Below are 20,671 nucleotides of genomic sequence, written 5' to 3' on the forward strand. Positions count from 1 at the left end.
TCATTTCTTTACTATTCGATTTTTTGTGCGACCCTGATTTTGTAACTTACAAATTACTCTTAACATTTAAAGAGAACAAACAAATATCTGTTTGTTCAATAGTACAGATTGAATTAGATAAACAAATCTGTTATTTTTGATTGCTTCTTAAATATGTGTTACATTACTAGTTTACTTAGTCAGAAAGCCATCGACAATTGTTAGGTAGCATTCGTCCAAACGACATTGTGTTTATCTCATCGACACTAGTAATTGGCTGTAATGTGGTACTTTCCGTTCTGAAGCTGAAGTCGACGTTGATGCCGGTGATGGTAATGCTAATGATATGCTCTTAAAGTTCGATAAGCTTTCACTGCCGCTGAAGCTTTTGATAAAGGTCTTGATGCGCCCGTCAAAATTCTGTGACGGGCAATGGCGGTTTGGCATACAGCATTATGGCTTGCGCGTATATAAAGCATTAGCTATCGAAAAGCGCGAACTTCGTAACAGGCATGACGATAGCTATGTTATATAACGTAGCAGATTTGCTTGAACGTTTTCGCCAGCGATGGTGGATCGAAGGGGAGCGAATCGGTCAGAACTTTTTTGTGCCTAACTTCTAGCGAATGTGTTCTTTTCCGCCAGCGCTGAACACTGACAAACGAACTCGTTCGACACTATCCGATATTGCCCGAAGCTGCTGCTTCTCACAGTTAATATTGCCCATAAACAGCATTGTCTTCTGATCAGTGTCTCAATCTTCAATCATATTCAGTTCGGACACAGTATTGTATCTATATTTTAATACCAATAGAACACATCGAAGACAACTGACAGTTTATGGACAAAGGCGATACCGTAGAAATTAGGCTAGGAAGACGGGTGGGCGGTGAAGTGAATGAAAGTTACTTCTGTTGATGGTTGCCAGCAGACAAACTGCAATCAATGTCGAGCTCAAACACAATGACGACCGCGGAAGATACGCGGCAGCGTCATTGTCGGTCTGATGGGGGTGACAAAGGCCAATGCAACAGTGTGTAAAATATACAGAAGGTACATATATTCGGACGTTGTGTGACATATCGGTTTCCTATGGTGGGAAAACAACACTGTTGATTTAATATTGCTATATATGTGGTTGAAATGGGTATTAGCGTTTTTTTTTTTGTTTTTTAGCTTTGTAGAAATTTAATAGTCGTTATTGTAAATAAACACGGACTCATTGGGAGAATAGTATAATTTAATTGTACAGGTTGGGAGCAGATCTGTTCAGGTCGTGTGTTATCATATAGACCGGTGTTTTGGAAATAAATGACACGCGCTGAAAGCGTTGCTACGCGTTGAGAAAACGTATCGATGTTTAAATTGCTAAATGGGAGCAGTTGAATAGCACTTGATATTACCCAGTAAAAAGTGTCTGAACGTTGCTATAAAGTCTTTTCACAATTGGAAAAGCCCAATGAAGTTTTAATACGTTTGTATCGAATGCCATTAATATACCTTACCTTATACTGTCACAAAGCTAAAGTTGATTTATAGATAGGTAAAAGACTAGAAAGCACAATTATAAGCTCTAACATATTCCCCGTTGAAAGCTTATGTAAATTACGGAGTTAAGCCATTGCCACAGCGACATCGTGATCGTCTGCTGAAATACTGACAAGCTGAATGTTGCCGCCATTACCTGTAGACATCTGGCCGACCTTTGAAATAAGGTACAATTCAACTATGGATTTGAATAAAAATAAATATAAGGTAAGGCTGCTATAGTAAACTGTCGAATACACAATAACCTCTTCAATATCAGCGATAAGAATGTTAGCTTAATAAAATATAATAGAATGTATTGAATAGTTGCAGGAAGAGTTACAATCGAGTTAAAATGCGGCACTCATAGTTCCTGTTCGATTGAAGAATTTTATTTGCATAAATAAACGCTTATGAATCATTCCTAGGTTACTTAGATAGGCTCTACCTTGCTCCCCTTTGATTGTAGCCTTCGGTCGCGTGTCTGCTCGGATTGGCATCGGCAGCCACACGACTCATTGCCACCTAACGCTAATGCAAAAACAACTTCAGTTGAACCCCTCAGACGGCATAAACTATCAGTGCACATGTAGAAGTAGTTGTCGCAGTCACAGAGTATTCAGCATGGAGAACAAGAATTCTATATAATTTGTAATTGCTGGACGTAAACTATTCCGTGATTGACGACGGTTAAGTTTCACAGAAAAAAAAACAAAAGACGTTTTGTTTATCTATAGCAGCAACATCAACAGAGAGATGCAACTGTAAACTTTAATAGATTGCCTTGTCAGAAAATGGATAGATGTTCTATGTTTCTATGAGCACTCCTACAACCATAAGATTAGTCGTGCGACAAAAACGTGCCTTTTTGCGTGCGCAAACTGAATCTTGATAGTGGTGCTGGGAGCAAATAACATGTTTGTATCATAAATATAATTTGCAAGAATAGCAGGCACATTTTTAGCTTGCAAAAAATGTTTTCTAATCATTATAGCAGCTTATTAGTCTAAAGCTTGGCAAGTGGTGTATAAGTTAAAAAAAATATGTGTCTCATCGACAGAAAATTCTAGAGAGGCGACTTTGCACTCAGTAGTTTTTCGGGGGCCATTTGGATCAAAGCGAAGTGTCACTATCATTCCCTAATCCACAGAGTATACCATGAAATTAGGTCTCTATAGAATAGCCTTTACCAGTATGTGTATCTGATAGTTCAGAAACTTTGTGCTACGTAAGGGTGTCAGATATATTCACGCAGACATTTACAAATTATTTGGATAAAAAAGAATGAACAGTTTATTACAAAGGACGAACCCCAGGGTTTCTGCGAATCGTCCATGTCCAACCTGTTCTATAGAGGGTGCGACGTCCTCTATAAAAGCCACGTAGCGTCTTATAACGGAAGTCTGCCATTTCAACCATTGATGAAGCGTTGCTTTATGGAGGCTCAGATAGTGCCGTAGGTATACCAGCTTGCCCCTTTTTGTTTTATATTCAAATTTGTTACCTAGACCGCTTTGCCATATTAGAAGAACAATGCGTGACAATCAAACAAATGATACAATCAGGCCTTTGGGAATAATAAGAGCAAAACGATTTAAGCACAGGGTCGTAGCAAAGAAGTGTTATGTAGCTTATGTTAAACAGTTCATAGCCTGGATAGCTGAGTTACTTAATTTTAAGGCCTGATTCTAAAATTTTTAATGTTACTAAAATGAATGATGATTACTAAAAGGAAAAACAGCCATGACGCACTCAGTAATTATTATTTTTAGGCCAAAAACCGCAAAGGTATTCAACGATGGAACAAAAAATAATTTCTAAGCTGAAATCTCACTAAATGAATAGTAGCAGCATGGAGCCTATCACTTGATTTATGATGACCCATGAACATTTTACAATTTGCATCAACCATTTCGCTCCTATATATAATATTATTACGTAAAACAAAGCTAGATCTCTGTTATTACCAGGCTGAGATCATATACGGAGAATTTTAGAATTGCAGCGTAAAATACGAATCCCCGATACATTTACTACCATGCGCGCCATATTTTGGTCGTCATGCGTCGCTACTCCTGTAGCGCGATCATGTAGCGTATTAACACGTAGCTCAGCAGCTGCTGTTGCAATACTTTGACGGTTTCGTTGAACGAAAAAATAGTCGTTTCTTCCGCTTAAGGTAAGCCCCTGAATTAGATAAAAAAGACAGGCGTAATCTACTAAACGATTGCGGCCGACGCTTAATCCAATGGCCAGCGCAAAAGCTGACTCCACTTAAAGAAGAGGAAAAACTGATGGATCTAACGATAGTATGGATCTTTAATAATGACGGAGGAATAAGGCGGCACGACATTCGACGATACTGACACACGTTTCGCCGTACACCGACGTGTGCCGACGCCAACGAAGTCCCGAAAATACGGGTCTGGCTGGGCCGGATCAAGAAACTGGACCATTCAAGCGCCGTTACAAGATTATGAGCGAAAACCAACATTAAATACAGCTCTAATTTAAAACGTTGCCCAAAGAAGGCACCTTTGGTAAAATGTACATTTTACTTTTATCTGGCTTAATCAACTCACTGAACGACTACATCCTAAGATCACGCGACGTCTTCTAGGGATAAGCTATATCTTCTTTCTTCACAAAGAACAACAAACAATCACCATTATTCTGCGGACAAATAGCCAGCAACAGGAAAGAACGATACAAGGATATTCCTGGAATGAGCCCTGAATAAAAGTTGAATAACTTAGTTGTCGTTTGCTTGATTACGATTATAGTTAAAGCGAAGAAGACAGTTATGTAATAATGACTGAAGCTTATCTTAAACGATCTGCGAATTCATTTTAATGTGTAATGATGCCATACCTGCCAAAAGCGACAGTCATGTATCTTCAGTGGTTATCGACACTTTAGCTATTATGTAATGCTTAGGATTATAATAATATATAAATAATGTATTTTTCTATAAATGTACACTGCAATATCTTCGTAGTGGCAAACTAGAACTCAACTCACGGTCGCTGATTTTTTTGATGATATTTTTCAATAGGATCAAAAATAGAAAAATTACGGTGTTTTGAAAGTTAAAGCCCACAATACTACAACAACTCTTTTCGATATGCTTCCAGAAAAAGCTGCACGCAGACCGCCTAGACGGATGACGTAGTGAATGGGGAACTTACGGAAAAAACCTATATAAAAATCAAACTAATTGTGCCTGAGTTAGGTTTTTACTGGGGAGTATTTTCTATTAGTATACCAGTTGGTTTAAAATAGTTAAACATGTATGATTCAATGTATTGTATAATCGTTTTAGATCATTTTTTGTTCATTCATTTAATCAAAACGACTGATCGATAAACAACCATTTGCCCACTTTATTAGCCCCACTGTATACCTCGGACTGCCAAGTCCCAAATCGCTACACGCTGACATCAATCTTCAAAACTACGGTCCTCAAATGCTTACGTTTGATTATTTGAGGATCATACAGGTAGATGCTGTTATTAGATCGGAACTTACGCAAGTTAAAAACGAATATCTACCACCTCGATTATCTCAGTAACTATGATCATAGTTTAACCGGCATGAGCTGCTTCGTCCGCCAAGACAAGCTAGTCCGTCATACATTCCCGCGACATGCACGCCGCGCAATACGTTTAGGATCCGAGATTATATTCCCAAATCATGTAGTTCTCCTGCTTCAAACGGTATCCTCTTTGACGCGTGCGTCATTTACTCTTCTGAATGTATACTTTACATACTTTCGCTTAACACAGATTACCCCACTGAATTCGCGCCATAGCTAGCGCCCAAATACAACTCTGCTGTTATCTTGATTTATTGATTAGGTTAAATGTCTTCGGTACCACAACTGGTGAACCTCCTGCAAAGCCTGCAGAGTCAGGCAGTCTTGCTCAGTGGTAACTCGAACTTTACCGACCTTCAGTTTTATCGATTGTTTATAAATCTACTACTTTATAGATTTTCTTTAAACACACATCTGTTATTAGTGATTATTGGCGTCCAATTGAATTATCATGCGTGAAATGGGTCGCATTAGCGCTCTTGCCACTAGCGAAGGTCTGTATGCGAACGTCAAGTCTCCAATGTTAGCTTACCAAATTTGATAATAGGAATTTTATTAATTCAAATTACTGTCACGTTCTAGCGGTCCATATGGTAAACGATCGGGCTTAGTCCTGACAAATGCGACCGAATAGTACCGTGAGGCCTCCTCAGTGAACTTGTTGGTATCTAGCGTTGAAGATGCTGGACAAGCATGAAGACAACCAGACGTGTAAGACGGATAATTCGTACACGGACACAGTCTTGCGCTCTCGAAAACGTCAACGAAGTAAATTATCATTATTGCAAACAAGCATTATGCCTTGGGCAAAAATACTATTTCTGTTACCTAAATCCTTCGTGCTCGAACATAAGCTACATTTTGCGTACTTTTACATCTTGTTATATAAACGATGAATAGGAACTGTTGTTGATACACAGATACTCCAGCTGATGCCGGATGTACGGCGAAGTCTGCAATCAAAGATAGAGATTGGCGAAAATCTTCCTTCTTTATCTTAAGTACATTGCTTGAAGTCTCATTGAGTCTATCTTAATTTTAATGAGATTAAGGCTAAGACTCTACATCAGGCCATACGAATGAAGAACGATTAGCCATATAAACACTGCTGGCTAAAAATCGCGTGCGCTCCAGTGTATAGCAATGTAATGTTGCTAACATAAGTACTAAGTTCGTGCAGGTGCAGATCGTTTGATGGAAGTCAATTGAACTTTAGTATCTTGGTGCATAGGCAAATTTGTTGGGTCATCATAACCGTACCGCAAAATGGCGAACTGCCACCCTTGCTACCAACTGTATAAAACATATTAATATATTTGTAATAGGACACGGCGTAGACGGGCACAAAGAGCTTGCATGATTTGCGTGTAAATCTATGTAGACATATCACGGATAGCATCTGAGCAGATCCGGCCAGCACATCGTTTACCTGTAAGCATCATTTCAGTTTTTCCTTGCCTGGGTCTCCAGGGTAATTGCGCTGACACTACGCCGCTCACTGGCTGGTCCCGTGAGAACTTTATCGATAGTTTTCATTTCTAGCTCAGTGGCTTTTGCCGTAGCGAAGTGACGTACAGATATCAACGTCTAGCAACTAGATAGCTCTTTACGATTGTTTCCGACAGAGTCAGCTGCCGCAGTCACAAACTGCGGCTTGAAACTTCTTGAACTCGCGCATCATTTACACAGTCGTGGGCCCTCAGGTACGCTATTGCTAATTCTGGTAAAACAAACAACTATGATTTGTCCACTGCACATAAATAAAATGTATAGCGATCGGCAATGGTAACGCTAAAAAGAAAATCGATAGAGCGAAAACCCAACTACCCTGTAGCACCCCAACCGAAGGCAGTATAACCAACGTACGCTGGAGTAGTGAAATAAATGGGACCCAGCGCAGAGAAAGCGCATGCTGATGTCATAATTATGAAACACAACTGTAATGGCTGGCTGAAAAGCTATCATTTTACGGCTATCTGCCCTGATATTTCGTTGGCCCGATGGGCGATTTACTACGATAACAGTTAGTACTATGACTGTCACCATTGACGTATTTGATATAATACTCATTTAGCTATAGCTGGCTGTAGCAACTTTTGCCTGTTACGTCACCGAACCGGATCAGCAGTAAAAAATGGCCGTGATCGTTACGCGTTATAATGATCTGGTGCGACTCGCCAGGTCGTTGTAAAGAACACACGGACGGTTATAACAGGTAACTTCAGTGCCTGCAAATGACTGGGTGCTCGTCGCTGATGGTTTTCAATTTGATCCTCATTAGACGACCGATTCTACCCGAATCGTCTGCTAGAGCTAAACAATCCTAGGCAATATGGTGTGGCCCACGAAAAACCACACTGTATTGCTTACTATCCCGTGGGGTTACGCTGGTGCTATTTTTTGGCGGGAACGCAGCGGTCTGGCCGCAGCTGATCGTTTTGTCGCTTGAGTAGGCAAAGCAGCATTGCAGCCCTCTATCCTAAGACAAAATCTAGCAAGAAGCCTTAGGATGAGAGCCTCAACGAGCAGGTATTACTACGCTTTGCTCAATTGGTGAACCGTCACTACGCCGCATCGCCTGCTAAACGCCTACAGCTCACAGATCAGTAACTGTCTGATCTTAGACCTCTCTGCCGAATAGACGAGTGACATCGTTGCTACTGGGGTACCAATGCTGATAAGAGAAGACAGATGCATGATAACTCCCAACGCGGGAGTCCTAATCGAGGTTATATGTAGGTTAGGAAGCAAGTAGCACCACAGGGCACTTTGACTCGATGTGTTTGAAGTGTTTCCTACCGATCATTTAACTATGTTCACACCTATGTGACCGAACTCAACATATGACTAACTAAAATAGCCAGTAACCGCAAAATTAGAACCATGTAGAGCTGAGGTGTGTCTTCGTTTTGCCGTACATGGCGCCGGTTAACTAGAGGGTGAGGAGTTTGTTTCAGACATTTCTATTTACGCTTGAAGCGTTGGCAGGGGCACGTGCGGTGGGTCATATCTGTAGGTCAGCCGAGAATAGATACTTATCGAGACGCTGATAAACAGAGTCGGTCGTCCTGTCTTGCAGTGTGAATGTTAAATTTACAGAAAATATTACGTTGATTCAGAACACCAAGTCGAGTTGGATCTATAATAGATGTGCCTGTATAATGAATAGATACTGCATTAACTTGATAATCAATGCTAAGTTGGTTCCCTACAAGCTAACATTTGAAAAGGAAGTTATGCGTTGTACGTACGATGAAACTTATATGAAATGTATTGCTGTGGTTTCAACAGAGCAGGACGGGTTGTCGACACCACTCGAATGTTATAAGAGCGTGTTTGTATCTAAGACACATTTGGCGATTCCGCCATTATGGCGGACTTCCTAGCTATATTTTATCTGTTTATAGCAAGAGCAGAAGACAAATCACAGACATTCGGACCATAATAACATTTCATCAACAATCGCATCGTACAGGTTGCCCAAGCGCAGTTCAACTAATTAGACATTTTTTTCTATGGCCAATAGTCGCGCGACCAGTGCTCGCTGTTGACCTTTTCAAAGGATCCATTTCGGTGTCATAATATGTACTACCAGAAGGGCCTGCTGCTTCAGTGTATCATTATCCTGTTAGTTCAAACCTCTACAAGATAACACGTGTTAGGCTGCACGGTAGGTTTAGGACACGCATGATTAGAGCGCTGGAAGTGTCTAATATGTGCCATGGATGCAGTGCCTTTTCCAATTTGTATCAGAATGTAAAATAAACCAATGACATATTCGATTTCGATCATGCTACGAGAGCTGCCGTAGGCTTCGCGCATCTAAATTTAAACGTAGTTGCTACGGGCATCAAAACAATGTCAGGGTGTTTCTGTTCGATGTTTTAACGTGACACTTCTACTGCAGAAGTTGATCGCATGTAAACACAAATAGATGTAGGTATGTGTATCAACAAGTATAGTTGCCCTATGCACTAGTCCTTCGTTAGGTATAACAGCCTGCGCCAGTGCATTGTCTCGCCAGCGGTCTCGTCTAATTGGGACCAAATGCGGTGATACCGTTTGAGAACTTAACTGCTTTCGTACCTTACAGGGCTCTAGGCAAATGGGAATCGTAAATCTAACTTGCAATTGATTCTCTAGTTATAGAATGTAGGCTTGTCGGCGAAGTGTGCGGTGAAATCTATTGAGCACACAGATGTCTGAATGGCTAATTTAAGCACAGCTGAATAATACAGCATACATAATCATAGTCTACGCTTGCGTGCTAATTAAATCTAGTTCAAATCAGTTGAATTGCATAAAAGTAAAATGAGCGCAACGTGCGTGTATGATAAACGATTGCTTGTTCTCAATGAAACGACTCCCCAAAGTGCCTTGCCAAGTAAATGACGACGATTAGTCTAGTTTAAATAGTCGTTGCATAGGTTCCTTTTACTAAGCTCCGAATCCTTATCGTTTCACATTTTTCGGTAGCAAGTTTAGCTTTTCCTGAATGCGCTCGCCACGGGCGGGCGCCGCCAATATAAATAGATCACTACATCATATAGATTTTAAGCAGCATGTTGAATCGATGGATTTACGCACGTAAAGTAGATAAATTTGAAGCGAACAAGTTATATACTCTTCCATTAAGGTTCCCCGAACTGCTAACCTAGCAATTTGCTCGACAAAGCGAACCTTTGTGCAACAATGTGGCTTTACATATTATCTATAGCCATTTTTGTGTAATCAATATTTCCCGCGCTTACCTTCAATACGACGAAAGACTCATTCTTCGTTTCACTTCTATAACAGCTTACATTAGGTGTAGCTAGCATTAATGATAGAAAGTTATGTCTCGGTGTCATTTTAACCGCATCTTGCCACCGAACCGGCTCCTCAATGTCCGAGCAGACCCAATTTATTGCTATGCGTTAGAATAACTGTTAGGGAAAAAGATATATTCGAAAACAGCATTTTAAAGCTGTACGTCAACGTAAACGACGCTCGCAGAGGCTATTCGTCGATTAATTTCCCAGGTTTAACTATCTGTCCATATCGATCGGCCGGAGAAGTTAGCGGCCGTTAAAGCAGCACATCGCTCGACCGTCCTCGTCTGACAATGGCGATCTTTCCAGCGCAATAACTTGCGTGTGTAACCCGTTGCTTATTTATAATACGTAACACTTAGTCCTTTATCACTTTTTGTTTACGCTGGTCGGCTAACGCATTTGAATGTAAAGAAGCTACGAAGCCATGCGCGATGAACATGGAATAACATCGAAAACTTCATTCGACTCCATAACAGTCACGAAAAAAAGCGTCACCTTACGAAGTGTTGTCGCTTCAAAGATGACTCACAATAATAATTACGCTCATAGTTTCGCGATAGCTGTGGGTGATTCGAGGCTCGTCTCTTCGAAAATCAATATTTGCTTTATATATATAGACACACATACACCGAAAGCGGCAACGGCTGTCCTATGTTATGATGAGGCAAAGTCAACTTCGTAGAGGTTGTTATTAATGAATGTCTTAAAAAATAAGCACCCGCTCTCATAAACAACAGAGTGAATATATAGAATATATACAGCTGTCCTGTTGCTAAGCAATAAGGAGTCGTGTTGACTATTGCTGCTGCCGGCGTATTTGTTAACGCACCCATGTGTGCTGATAGCCCGCGAAACTGTTACGGTCGATTTTGTCCTTTAAAAATCTTGCACGTATTATTCTTATTTCGTAATGTACTCGAGAAATTTTGGAACATACTTGAAAAGCTTTTTGCTACTCCGCGCTGAATTTACTAAATGTTCAGACGTATTGTACGTTTGAACAGAATCGTATTTATATCTGGCTGGAAGCGCTCAATGAAAACGTCTCATGCGTAATCAATAAAGTAGCAAAGTAGATCTGCGGACACGCAGCATCGGAAATAGCATCGCTTAAATATGTATGCTGTTGAGCAATAGCCTAAATAGCCAAGTTTGCTAAGACTACGGTGCCCATTCGAAAATTGTGTCTCATCTTAAGGTCGACTTTCGGATCGATATGGTTGAAGCAATGAAATTACGTTAGCGTAATTGCAAGTTAACTGTTGTCTCGTATCGATAGAAGTGCCCGCAAAAACGAGACCTTATTGCAGTCGTGGTTCGACCTTACGCGAACATTAGCTCTGAACTTTTGTGGTAAATACAAGTAAGTATTAGATTAGCTTATTAAGTTGCAAGCGGAAATAAATGTTGCAATAATAAACGCTGGTGAGTTAGGTTCTAATATCGCCGTATTCAGACGGCTATGTTCTATTTTTTTAATTGATCAGTTAAGCTCAATTTAAATTATCTTTATGAGGTTCGCTAAAGACACAATTATGAACAGATACATAGCTGCGGATTTTTTCTTTATGTTCTTTTAAGTAGAAATAAAACGTCCGTTTAAGCAGATCTTGTGTCGGACGGTCTTATCCGCTTGAGTTTGTTTGCTCCTAGTATGGGGCCGGGTCTAACGTTATACCGAAATTAACTATGTTGCAGCGTTACGCATGATGAACAAAAGTCAGCGTAGGTTAGCGTAGAAGAAACGTTTCCCGGATCGGCCATACTTAGTCTGAGTCTGGCTGAAAGGACTTCGTTATTATGAAGCAGGACGATGTAAGCGGCTTCTCTGTTCAGTTACCATAAAAAGGCCGCTCATACTGTGCCGGATTATCAGCTCCGGCTTTGTCCAGGATGTGCCATCTGAATGGATTTTATCTGACACTACCGCACAGAAAGTGCAATTAATAATCATTGTAAGTGCTACTATATCTTGTGCTAATAGGCACAACTAGAGCCCCGTTCTTCAGACCACTACGGCTGACAATAGATTCCTTTTATATACTACACGTTTCGACAAAGCCAAACATCAGCATATTGGCCAACACATTTTGTTAGGAAACATATCTGCCTACAGCCAACAGCGCGATTATGTGACTTACTGTTGTAGGAATGAGACATAATAATATCTAATGTAAAATCATAAATCTACTTACCTCTCCTGGTGTCCTTGTATCATTTTGAGCTTCGGCCGCCCTAGCCAGGACAACGAAAGCAACAACCAGTCCTAGGTAGATCCTAGACCGATTGTGGCGAACGAGTAGCATCCTCATTTTTCCCAACTGTATATAGCTGATGTGAAATTATTACCATGTACTGCTCAGCACTGCACAGCAATCGATCAACTGGATAGTGTCACTTAGTAACAAACTAAATAAACACATCAAACACCGCTAAATTATACAGACGTAAGACTAACCCGTTCTACTGGCCAGCTATTGACCACGGCTTCACAAATTATTTCAGTTTTCCCAGGAAGCTGTTGATTTTCGCACCACAAGCAATCCCCGTCCCTAAATATTCCTAATAGAGGTTCGATGACGTGCAGTCGTTACCTTGCTTCGGTGACACCACGGTGCCGATGACCACGCACTTCGATGGCGCACAGGAGACCGGACCGATATGAACGATCTCGTTAGGAACGTCGTCGCTTTTATCTTGTTTTTAACATCACGGACTTCCCGTGTACCGAGATACGCGCCACTGATCACAGCATGAGTGTTCACACAGTGAAAGCACACGATAATATCGAAAGCAGTGAAATATTATAAAAGAAATGGAACTGTGACAGCAGTGAAAATAGAACTGAACCGGTTGGTACGGTTACTCGAAAGAGGTACTCCGTGTACTTCTACAGTCTTTCAAGGCCTGCGGGGGGGACGCACTGACCGCCTTTAAACATTCCAACAATCGCGAGTTCCAGGATGGTCACATATAAATAAATGTAAGGAGGCCAGGGTTTCAGGACGTCCCTCCAGTCCGAAAGCAAATACTAAAGCAAATCGCGTTCGACTTGTCTAAATGTACATCTTGCCGATTATCAGTTGTCAAGATTGCTGTTTAAACAATTACACCCATTATGTACCACATTCTAGTTTCACCGGAACTGGAATAAACTGTAATATATTATCTGTTGTAAACTTCCAGACAGAAGTCTCGGACGGGTAAACTGGGCTGTGCTAAGCAAGAGCGCACGATGCTATTTTCTTCTATCGATGACTACTTGCGGTAGCGTTATTCGACCGATAGCTGAAGTCAAAAGACTGGCATGACGCAATAGAAGGGGCCTTTCTGTGGACCTAAGTAGCGGTCGACTGTTGGTGCTCTTTGCTTCAAGGCTGAAATCACTCTGGAATGACGAACTTCTTCCACTGCATTGGAGGGACGGCGCGGCAGCCAAACTGTAGTTTTGCCTAGCCGGGCCGTTCGCGCGTTTTACCGTTAGCTGGTCTGTGGCCGGCGAACTGTTCCGACCCGAAGTCCCGAGCGACGCGGGGTAACACTAAAGATGAGGGCAAGGGGCCCTGCCATTCGTAGGAGCGAGGGGTGATACAGCAGCAGTGTCTTGCTGTTGCTGTGAGCACTGGCAGCGGCAGCAACAACATCAGCAGGTCGTAATAGCGATATCTATAGTATCTATCCGTTTGGAGGCCGTACGACAGCTGAACCGTGTGGCCGAAGCCGGTGATTTGCCATCACCGAGCGAGCTCTGGGACGGCTAGAATGTCGGACGAGAGCTCATTCCAAGCAGCACGTTCCATCTGTCCACCTGCCTGCTTGTCTGAGCGTCTGAAATAGTGCATCCGCTGTATCATTTGTACCCGAGCTGAATAGTATTCAACGACGGCTGATGATCGCCAAATAACGGGCAGCCACTAGTTTGGTTAATAATTCATAGGCCTGGCTTTGTCGCGGTGCATACAAATAGCGCGCCGATTTTGCTAGCGGCGGCCTCATCATCACCATCATCATCATCATCATCACCACCACCACCACCATCATCATCATCATCATGTAACAATTGACCATAACACGCACAGACATACACAAACATATGCTTTCATAGTCACAAATAACATAGTCATAAATTGTTAAAAGCATCTATATAGTATTAGCATCTATTATATTACCAAGCACAGCAGGCAGATGCGTAAAATGAATACTAACAACTGTATAAGATGCCCTCTAGATCGAGTTGATTGAACTACTCGACCTTAATTCGATAGCATAAATAGCCCATTTATATATTATACAATATTTATATAGCATTCGTTTTTTTTTTAAATATATTCTTCGTTATTGGCAGCCTGTTCGTATGTTTTGCTCAAACATACGAACTACGTATTTCCAGTGACATGTAAGGAATTACTGTGAGCGTTTAATGTTATGAATAGAGAATATAAGCGTATTCAAACAGATTCAAGACAACTGCCCGGTAGCGGACAAGGTTCAGCTGAAGATTAAACCTGGAAATCATGATCATTTATCTTACACGCCGCCTTTCAGCTAGACACTTTCTACCTCAGCTTGTGGAAGGTTGACTCAAAAAACAGCGAATGCGCATAGACCATATTAATGAGAAATGGCCACTAGAATCTGACATTTTGATTTGCCGGCGGGCATATGTTAATCTGTTATTTAAGATTCATCGAATATAATGTACACTTCGAGCGACAGACTTCGCGTCTCCTGCGCCATGTTTGCTGAGCTATTAAGAATGAATTTAAATATAATCAGGTTATACGAATAACCCTTAGCTGGTACAATTAGTTTTACTTGTTGAACACGAACACGTGGCCAATATTAAATATAAATGTCAAATGAGGCTTTTAAGGTGATCAGTCTTCGGTTCAAAAGGCGTAAGCTTACTGGCAACTGAAATGGCGTCCACATTATCTCGGCCGAGTAACGTAACAACCACCTGTTGTACTTTGCTGCGGATCTCTGCTAATGCTTTAGTGCTTAATATCAAACAAACCTGTGATTGTTATTTAAAACTGCATAAAAAGGCAGAGCTGATATTTGCAGAGAAATATGTAAATCGTTACTGCTCTCCAAACTCTTCAAATAGCACGCGCGAAATTCAACGAATGATATCTATCTCTTGAGGCAGTTCAAAGCCCACGTTCTAAAGAAAAACCACTTGGTAGTTGTGAGTTGGTCCTGTTGTCGCTTTTCTTTTGAGGTTTCTGCCGCTGACCTGCCGTGAGCATGGCGCGTCTCCTTTTTCGGAATATCCGGAAACTTGCTTCTATCCTACTGCATTCGTCCGCACTTCTGGTGTCCTGATCCGAGCTAGGCCCAAAATAGACGCAAGGAACGGAAGCAGTCTAAGATGATTTATCATAGGAACGGAACTAAGTATGTTATTTGGTCGCTTTTTGCCAATGTACTTTCGACGAAGACCAGATCATGGATAGGACCAATTCACTTATTCTAGAAACTAAACGACGTAGGCGTTCTTCATGTTCGATCGCCTACATTTAGTGTCGTTCATTTACGTAGACAGCAAAGTAAGCCTTACCATTAGGTAAGCCGTGGACATGTGCGAGAGTTGCGTCGTGTTCTCAACGATGGTATCCATTGTTTGACGAAATATTTGTTGGACCTACAATTGAACCAAGTGCATCTGGTTGGGACACACGCTGTGTGCAAGACTCATGTGTGCTATGCAGGCTCCTACAATGTCGAGCTCGGTTTATTTGTGGGAGGATTCGAATATTTGAAAATAATTAGGTTTGGCGGTGATGTTTTTGCATTTAGTTTTGAGAGAGTGAACATTTTATAACTGTTGTTTTGATATTTACAGAACACTAATAAATATGTCCAACAATAACAATTGTTAGTATTCTCTCATTCGTATAGCCGATCTTGAGTAGCTATCGGTGTGCACTCTGTATTACAAGTAATTTTCCGGGATTTGATGAAGCATAGCGCAATAGGCCCGCATTGAATTATTAACCAAAGTTGCTACAACGAATAAATGATGACTCCCTTGTGATGAGTGCATCTCAGTGGCGAGTCACATATTTGCAGGCCATTTACAACCGTATAGCAAAGACAGATTACCGAACTGATACCCACTGAGTTCTTGCGCAGGCTGGAACACAACTACCGCTGTCATATCGATGCCGGTGGTCACTGACGAGTTTCCGAGCCGCTTCGCTACCGGCGCGTCACGTCGACTAACGAAGTCGGCGATTACCGCTCGAAAACTGTAAAAATTGTACTTTTTTTTTCTTTTTTTTTTTATTAGTTCTCTATAGGTCGGCCAAACTGAACAGACGTCCTAAAATCACGATTTTGGCAAAAACATAGATTTTACAATAACTAGTAGTTTTTGCATTCTGTAGCTGTTTTGTAGCTATTCGATATTGATTTAGTGGTTTGTATGTTGGTCAATGATCGATAATTTTTAGTTGAGATATTTAGCAGAAGATAAAATTGGCAATGATCAGTACTGCATACAAAATAAGGTAAAAACTTTAATAATAATAATAATAAGACATTTTATTTTTGGTCAAACGGCCGATTTGACCGAACCTAATGAAAACATACGTCTAAAATTAAGCATGGACTCAGTGAACAAATGTATTGAACTTGAATAGCAAATCATCTGACATAGAATCTTTTCAGCGAATTTTGGAGAAGGCCAATAAAATTAGAGATGAATCTTAGATCATTAAAAGATTTTTCTGCTATATGCTTCAACACCGCCTTACACCAAATCCTTCAAAATTATTCGTCCTTTTGCCAGTTGAACGAGGTACTACAATTAAGGACAGAAATAGGGTTACGCATAACCCTGATAATTTTAGCAAAGAATTCATTAATTTAATGAAAAAAAAGGCTCTTTGTTGGGAAAGCGCTGCCTGTTCTAGAATGATTATTTTACCTATCTAATCATGATTATCCTATCATCGAAATAAAGAATCCGTGTTGCGTCATAGAAACTACGATTTGCTGGTTCTAGAGAGATATTTGGGTGTATCATGAATAAAACAGAAAGTTACGTTTACTTTTGAGCGTCGTTTTGAAACGTTTTAAACTTGAAACATTGTCAGTTCTGTGAGTCTACGAGTAATGACAATAAGAACATTTGGCACATTCTTACGGATACATTTAAGCAATGGAAGAAGTGCCGTCGTCTTTCACGCAGAGTGGCATTTAATCTCAAATTGAGTTATAAAAAATATAGCTCTACAAAGTGGACTATCAAATTGCTGAACACTGTCTTTTATTACGGAAAAAAAAAGACATTCTACGATCGGATTAGAGTACAACGCCAAATTAAAATGGCTCTAACTGGCAAATATCTAGCTCCAAACAGATCACCCCTCTACCAAGAGAGTGACTGATCTTTCCGTTAATAATAGTTAAGCTGAATAAGGTTATACCTACTCGAAAACGACCTCAGTGCATGATTTTTACTATAGCAACAATGTTAGCATAAAGGAAATAAGCAATCAAACAGACAATCATGCCCGTCGCACACGCCTCGAATTTTAACGCTCAAATTCGAGGGTACCGATCAACGCCGATGCCACGCAGTGGGCGAGTATACAATGGACCATTATTTCAAACTAGAGCTTTTATATATCAAACACGTAAAACATTCACTGAATAGGGACAGAAATAACTGAATAATTAGTAAATAGCCTTAAGTATCTAGCTTTATTGCGATTAGCAAGGCATACTAGTGAAAAAAAATGAAGTGAACAGCTTAAGTAGATGCACAGGAGTGACTTTTTTGAAAAATGTCTGTTTACAAGCTATGGCAATCTTAGTTACTCGTGAGCCAATTGTCATGCTTAGAGTCTTACAGATTGCGGGCTAAAGATATTTATAATATATAATTATGTACATTGAGCTAAGAAGGTTCTACAGGTAGTGAAATTTTACATATATGCACTGACTTAGATATTCAGTTCTAAGAACACAGAAAATAAAGAGGGACCATACAAGTTGTCACTCAAATAATGATAACGACTGTAACCGTTTCAGTAGTATATCTATAGGTCAGTTTTCTCTCGTAATGAAAAGTCAGGAAGCCCTGTGTAAGCCTCCTGGTTAGAAGAGAGCTGAAGGGTTTGCATACTTAATTGAGTACTCATAATTATTTATGCCTGTCTGCTTTTTCATAAAATTCATGCCAAACATTACGCAAATAACGATCTTCTTTGGGACGCATGATACCTTCTATTATGAGATAACGTCTCACCTTTTTACCTATTCTACAGACATGGTCATTCGTCCAGATATGCCTTTGGCCTATTTTCATGTATGAGATTCTTTTTGGCGCTCGACGTTTCTTGATGGTGTGCACCGCATCGTCCGTGTAGCCTGAGTTGCATAGGGCACAGGTGTCGACGGAGGTTTTCATAACCCGCATCATCTATAAAACCTGCTATGCCTTACCAAAACTCAGCCACGTCTGTGTAGAGCTTGGTTCTGGTTGTACGACCTTTTCTCAAAGGTTCTGTCATACCACTTCACCAATATGGCGTCAGTACTTCGGTCCAAGTTTCTTCTATGATGGAAAATTCGACCTATCCAATTCCTGCCGCATTTGTCGAAAATCTATCTTTTTGCGCAGCTAAAATCCTATTATTTATTCCGTGCTCTTTCTACTCGTTGGTGCGCTAAGAGATCCAATTTTGTCCTGACAATAACGAAACCTATTTAGGCTTTAATAGTATTCTGTCCATGTCTGTGTTCACCAAGCCTATGGTAGAGAATGCATGTTCTTCATGGCTATAGAGGGGCACCTGTTAACTAACGAACTCAATTGTATATTTTAGAAGATAGCTCAGTTAGCCCAAAAAGTCGGCGTAAAGCATACCATTTCCATAGGTGGGGCACGCTAGGTACTCGCTACCGTTAGCCGCAGAGAGACCAGGTGAGAAAAAGGGCGTCGCCCTGATTAAAAATGGAATCCTATGGCAGTGTGTAGTAGGTTTAGACGTAAGCTGGTGGTAACACCTAGCAATGCACCAGAGGCATCTGCTTCCATGAGGTGCTTGCCGATGATGAAACAGTTAATACATCCCACTATCTCTAGTTTCTTAAGAGGCTCATAAACCGTGAGCACAGAAATCGGAAGTACGCAGTCTGGTTATTTCATGGCAATGCCAGACTTCCTTGCCATGCCCCGATTACTTCTTCAACCCGATTCAAGTCTGTATAGGTACGGGGCTTTCTATGCTCTAAAAGGGGCAATTGGAAGGCGGGTATATCCAATTTCACCTCGACAAGCCATAGGTAGAGAGATTACATACGGAATACAAATGGCAAATATAAGGCCGTTTAGAGGTTTGGCCAAGTGTGTAAAAAATAAAGAGTCCTTCTTACACATATTAAAGGAAAATCACCACTCTAGTACAACTAGTCCAAAGTTCATCAATTCCAAAGTCCGCCGGGTAATAGCCTAATATGCTTCTTTATTTCCTGCAATCTAAAAACGACGAGCGAATCATTACAGATGGCTAGGTCATTTGTACAGAATATATTTTCTTACCGTCGGCATATGTCTACCGTCACATTGACCGGATTTAGGCATCGAACCGTTACAACATTAATCAGAGCCTTGTTGGAAAAGAACTATTTATTATACCTGCATTCTTAGCATATCAAACGAAAATACTAAGAACATACACATAACAGCTTCATGTATACTATACTTATAGGGCTTAAGATACAAAATTCAATAAATGTTACAGAAAGTGACGATTTGATGTTTACGCTTTTACATATTATAATTATCATCTTTATTCAAATCTACTTACAGATTATATACACACTTCATTCCACTTCTAGCCACAAAAGTCCACCTTTTCATATTGAAGCAATTGTCACTTCGGCATTTCCGTTTGGGTTCTTACCCGCGAACCGCTTGCTTTAGGACAGATAAGCCGTCTGGTTTGTCAGAGTGGTCACAGACTCCTCAGATAGGCGCGCCTCTCTATAATAGAATTGTTATTATACGCTAAGTCAGCAGCAATATTGTTGATAACCGCGTAGGTATCCCTTTCATCTGATAACCAGTGTCCTTTCTTTAGGCCTCCGTTGTCCGTTGGATCGCAGACCAACATTTTTCATTCTTACTTTTCACCCAAAAGACCATGCAAATTCAATTTATTCGTATTTTCTTTTTGCATTTTTCTTGGTTGTGCTGTAAATTTTATTACAACCTGATCTAAGTTTAGGCTAAATACGAAAAGCAGGTTGATTTTTGCCGTGAATTTTATACGTTTATATAATATGATTTACTAGCAATTTCACGAACAAAGTAATAACACAATCCTATGCTATGTCCTTAAAGTTTTGGCCCCATGTTGCTCGCTTCTATAGTGCATGGATATCTTCCTAAATAATACAGCACATGTTAATTATGGCTTTTGGTTAGTCTGACTCAGTGCTAAAGAGCAACAATCTAGGCATGCAGACTGGTTATCGAAAACGGCAAGTCCATTGAGCGTAGAAATCAAACCATAGTCATTCATATTGTTAGCATTTTTCTACGTCCGATAGCTTCGGTCCAGGGTCAGAAAGGGTATTTCCGTTAAAGTATCTGGCGTAGTTGTTTTCCGTGGTTGGCTGATTTCAGGTCTACCTAGGTCGTTGAGGTTTTATGGCGGTCTATTGAGTCATTCTTCCATTTGCCAAGTCGCAACTCAATAAGGCTTTCCTATTTGCTGCCCCCCCCCCCCCCCCGTCC

The 20,671-nt window shown here is 40.7% G+C and overlaps 1 protein-coding gene across 3 annotated transcripts in view; it reads right to left on the reverse strand.

Annotated features, from left to right (window-relative positions):
* LOC111269034 (nose resistant to fluoxetine protein 6) overlaps nucleotides 1–13,421 on the reverse strand; it is a 44,957-nt gene extending 31,536 nt beyond the window's left edge. Inside the window, exons 1-2 of one of the 3 annotated variants that reach the window (XM_022848358.2) lie at nucleotides 12,510–13,421; nucleotides 12,111–12,324 (exon numbers count right to left, since the gene is read on the reverse strand). In XM_022848358.2, coding sequence (XP_022704093.1) covers nucleotides 12,111–12,227 — 117 coding nt within the window. In that variant the 5' untranslated portion in view covers nucleotides 12,228–12,324; nucleotides 12,510–13,421. Of the gene's footprint in view, nucleotides 1–9,852; nucleotides 9,967–12,110 lie in introns of those variants that run through there. The other 2 variants (XM_022848352.2, XM_022848367.2) reach the window with 2 other exon arrangements.
* Between the last annotated feature and the right edge of the window lie 7,250 nt (nucleotides 13,422–20,671).

The sequence above is a fragment of the Varroa jacobsoni genome, unplaced genomic scaffold (genome assembly GCF_002532875.2).
Source record: "Varroa jacobsoni isolate VJ856 unplaced genomic scaffold, vjacob_1.0 scaffold_140, whole genome shotgun sequence".
In the NCBI taxonomy this organism is placed as follows: domain Eukaryota; kingdom Metazoa; phylum Arthropoda; class Arachnida; order Mesostigmata; family Varroidae; genus Varroa; species Varroa jacobsoni.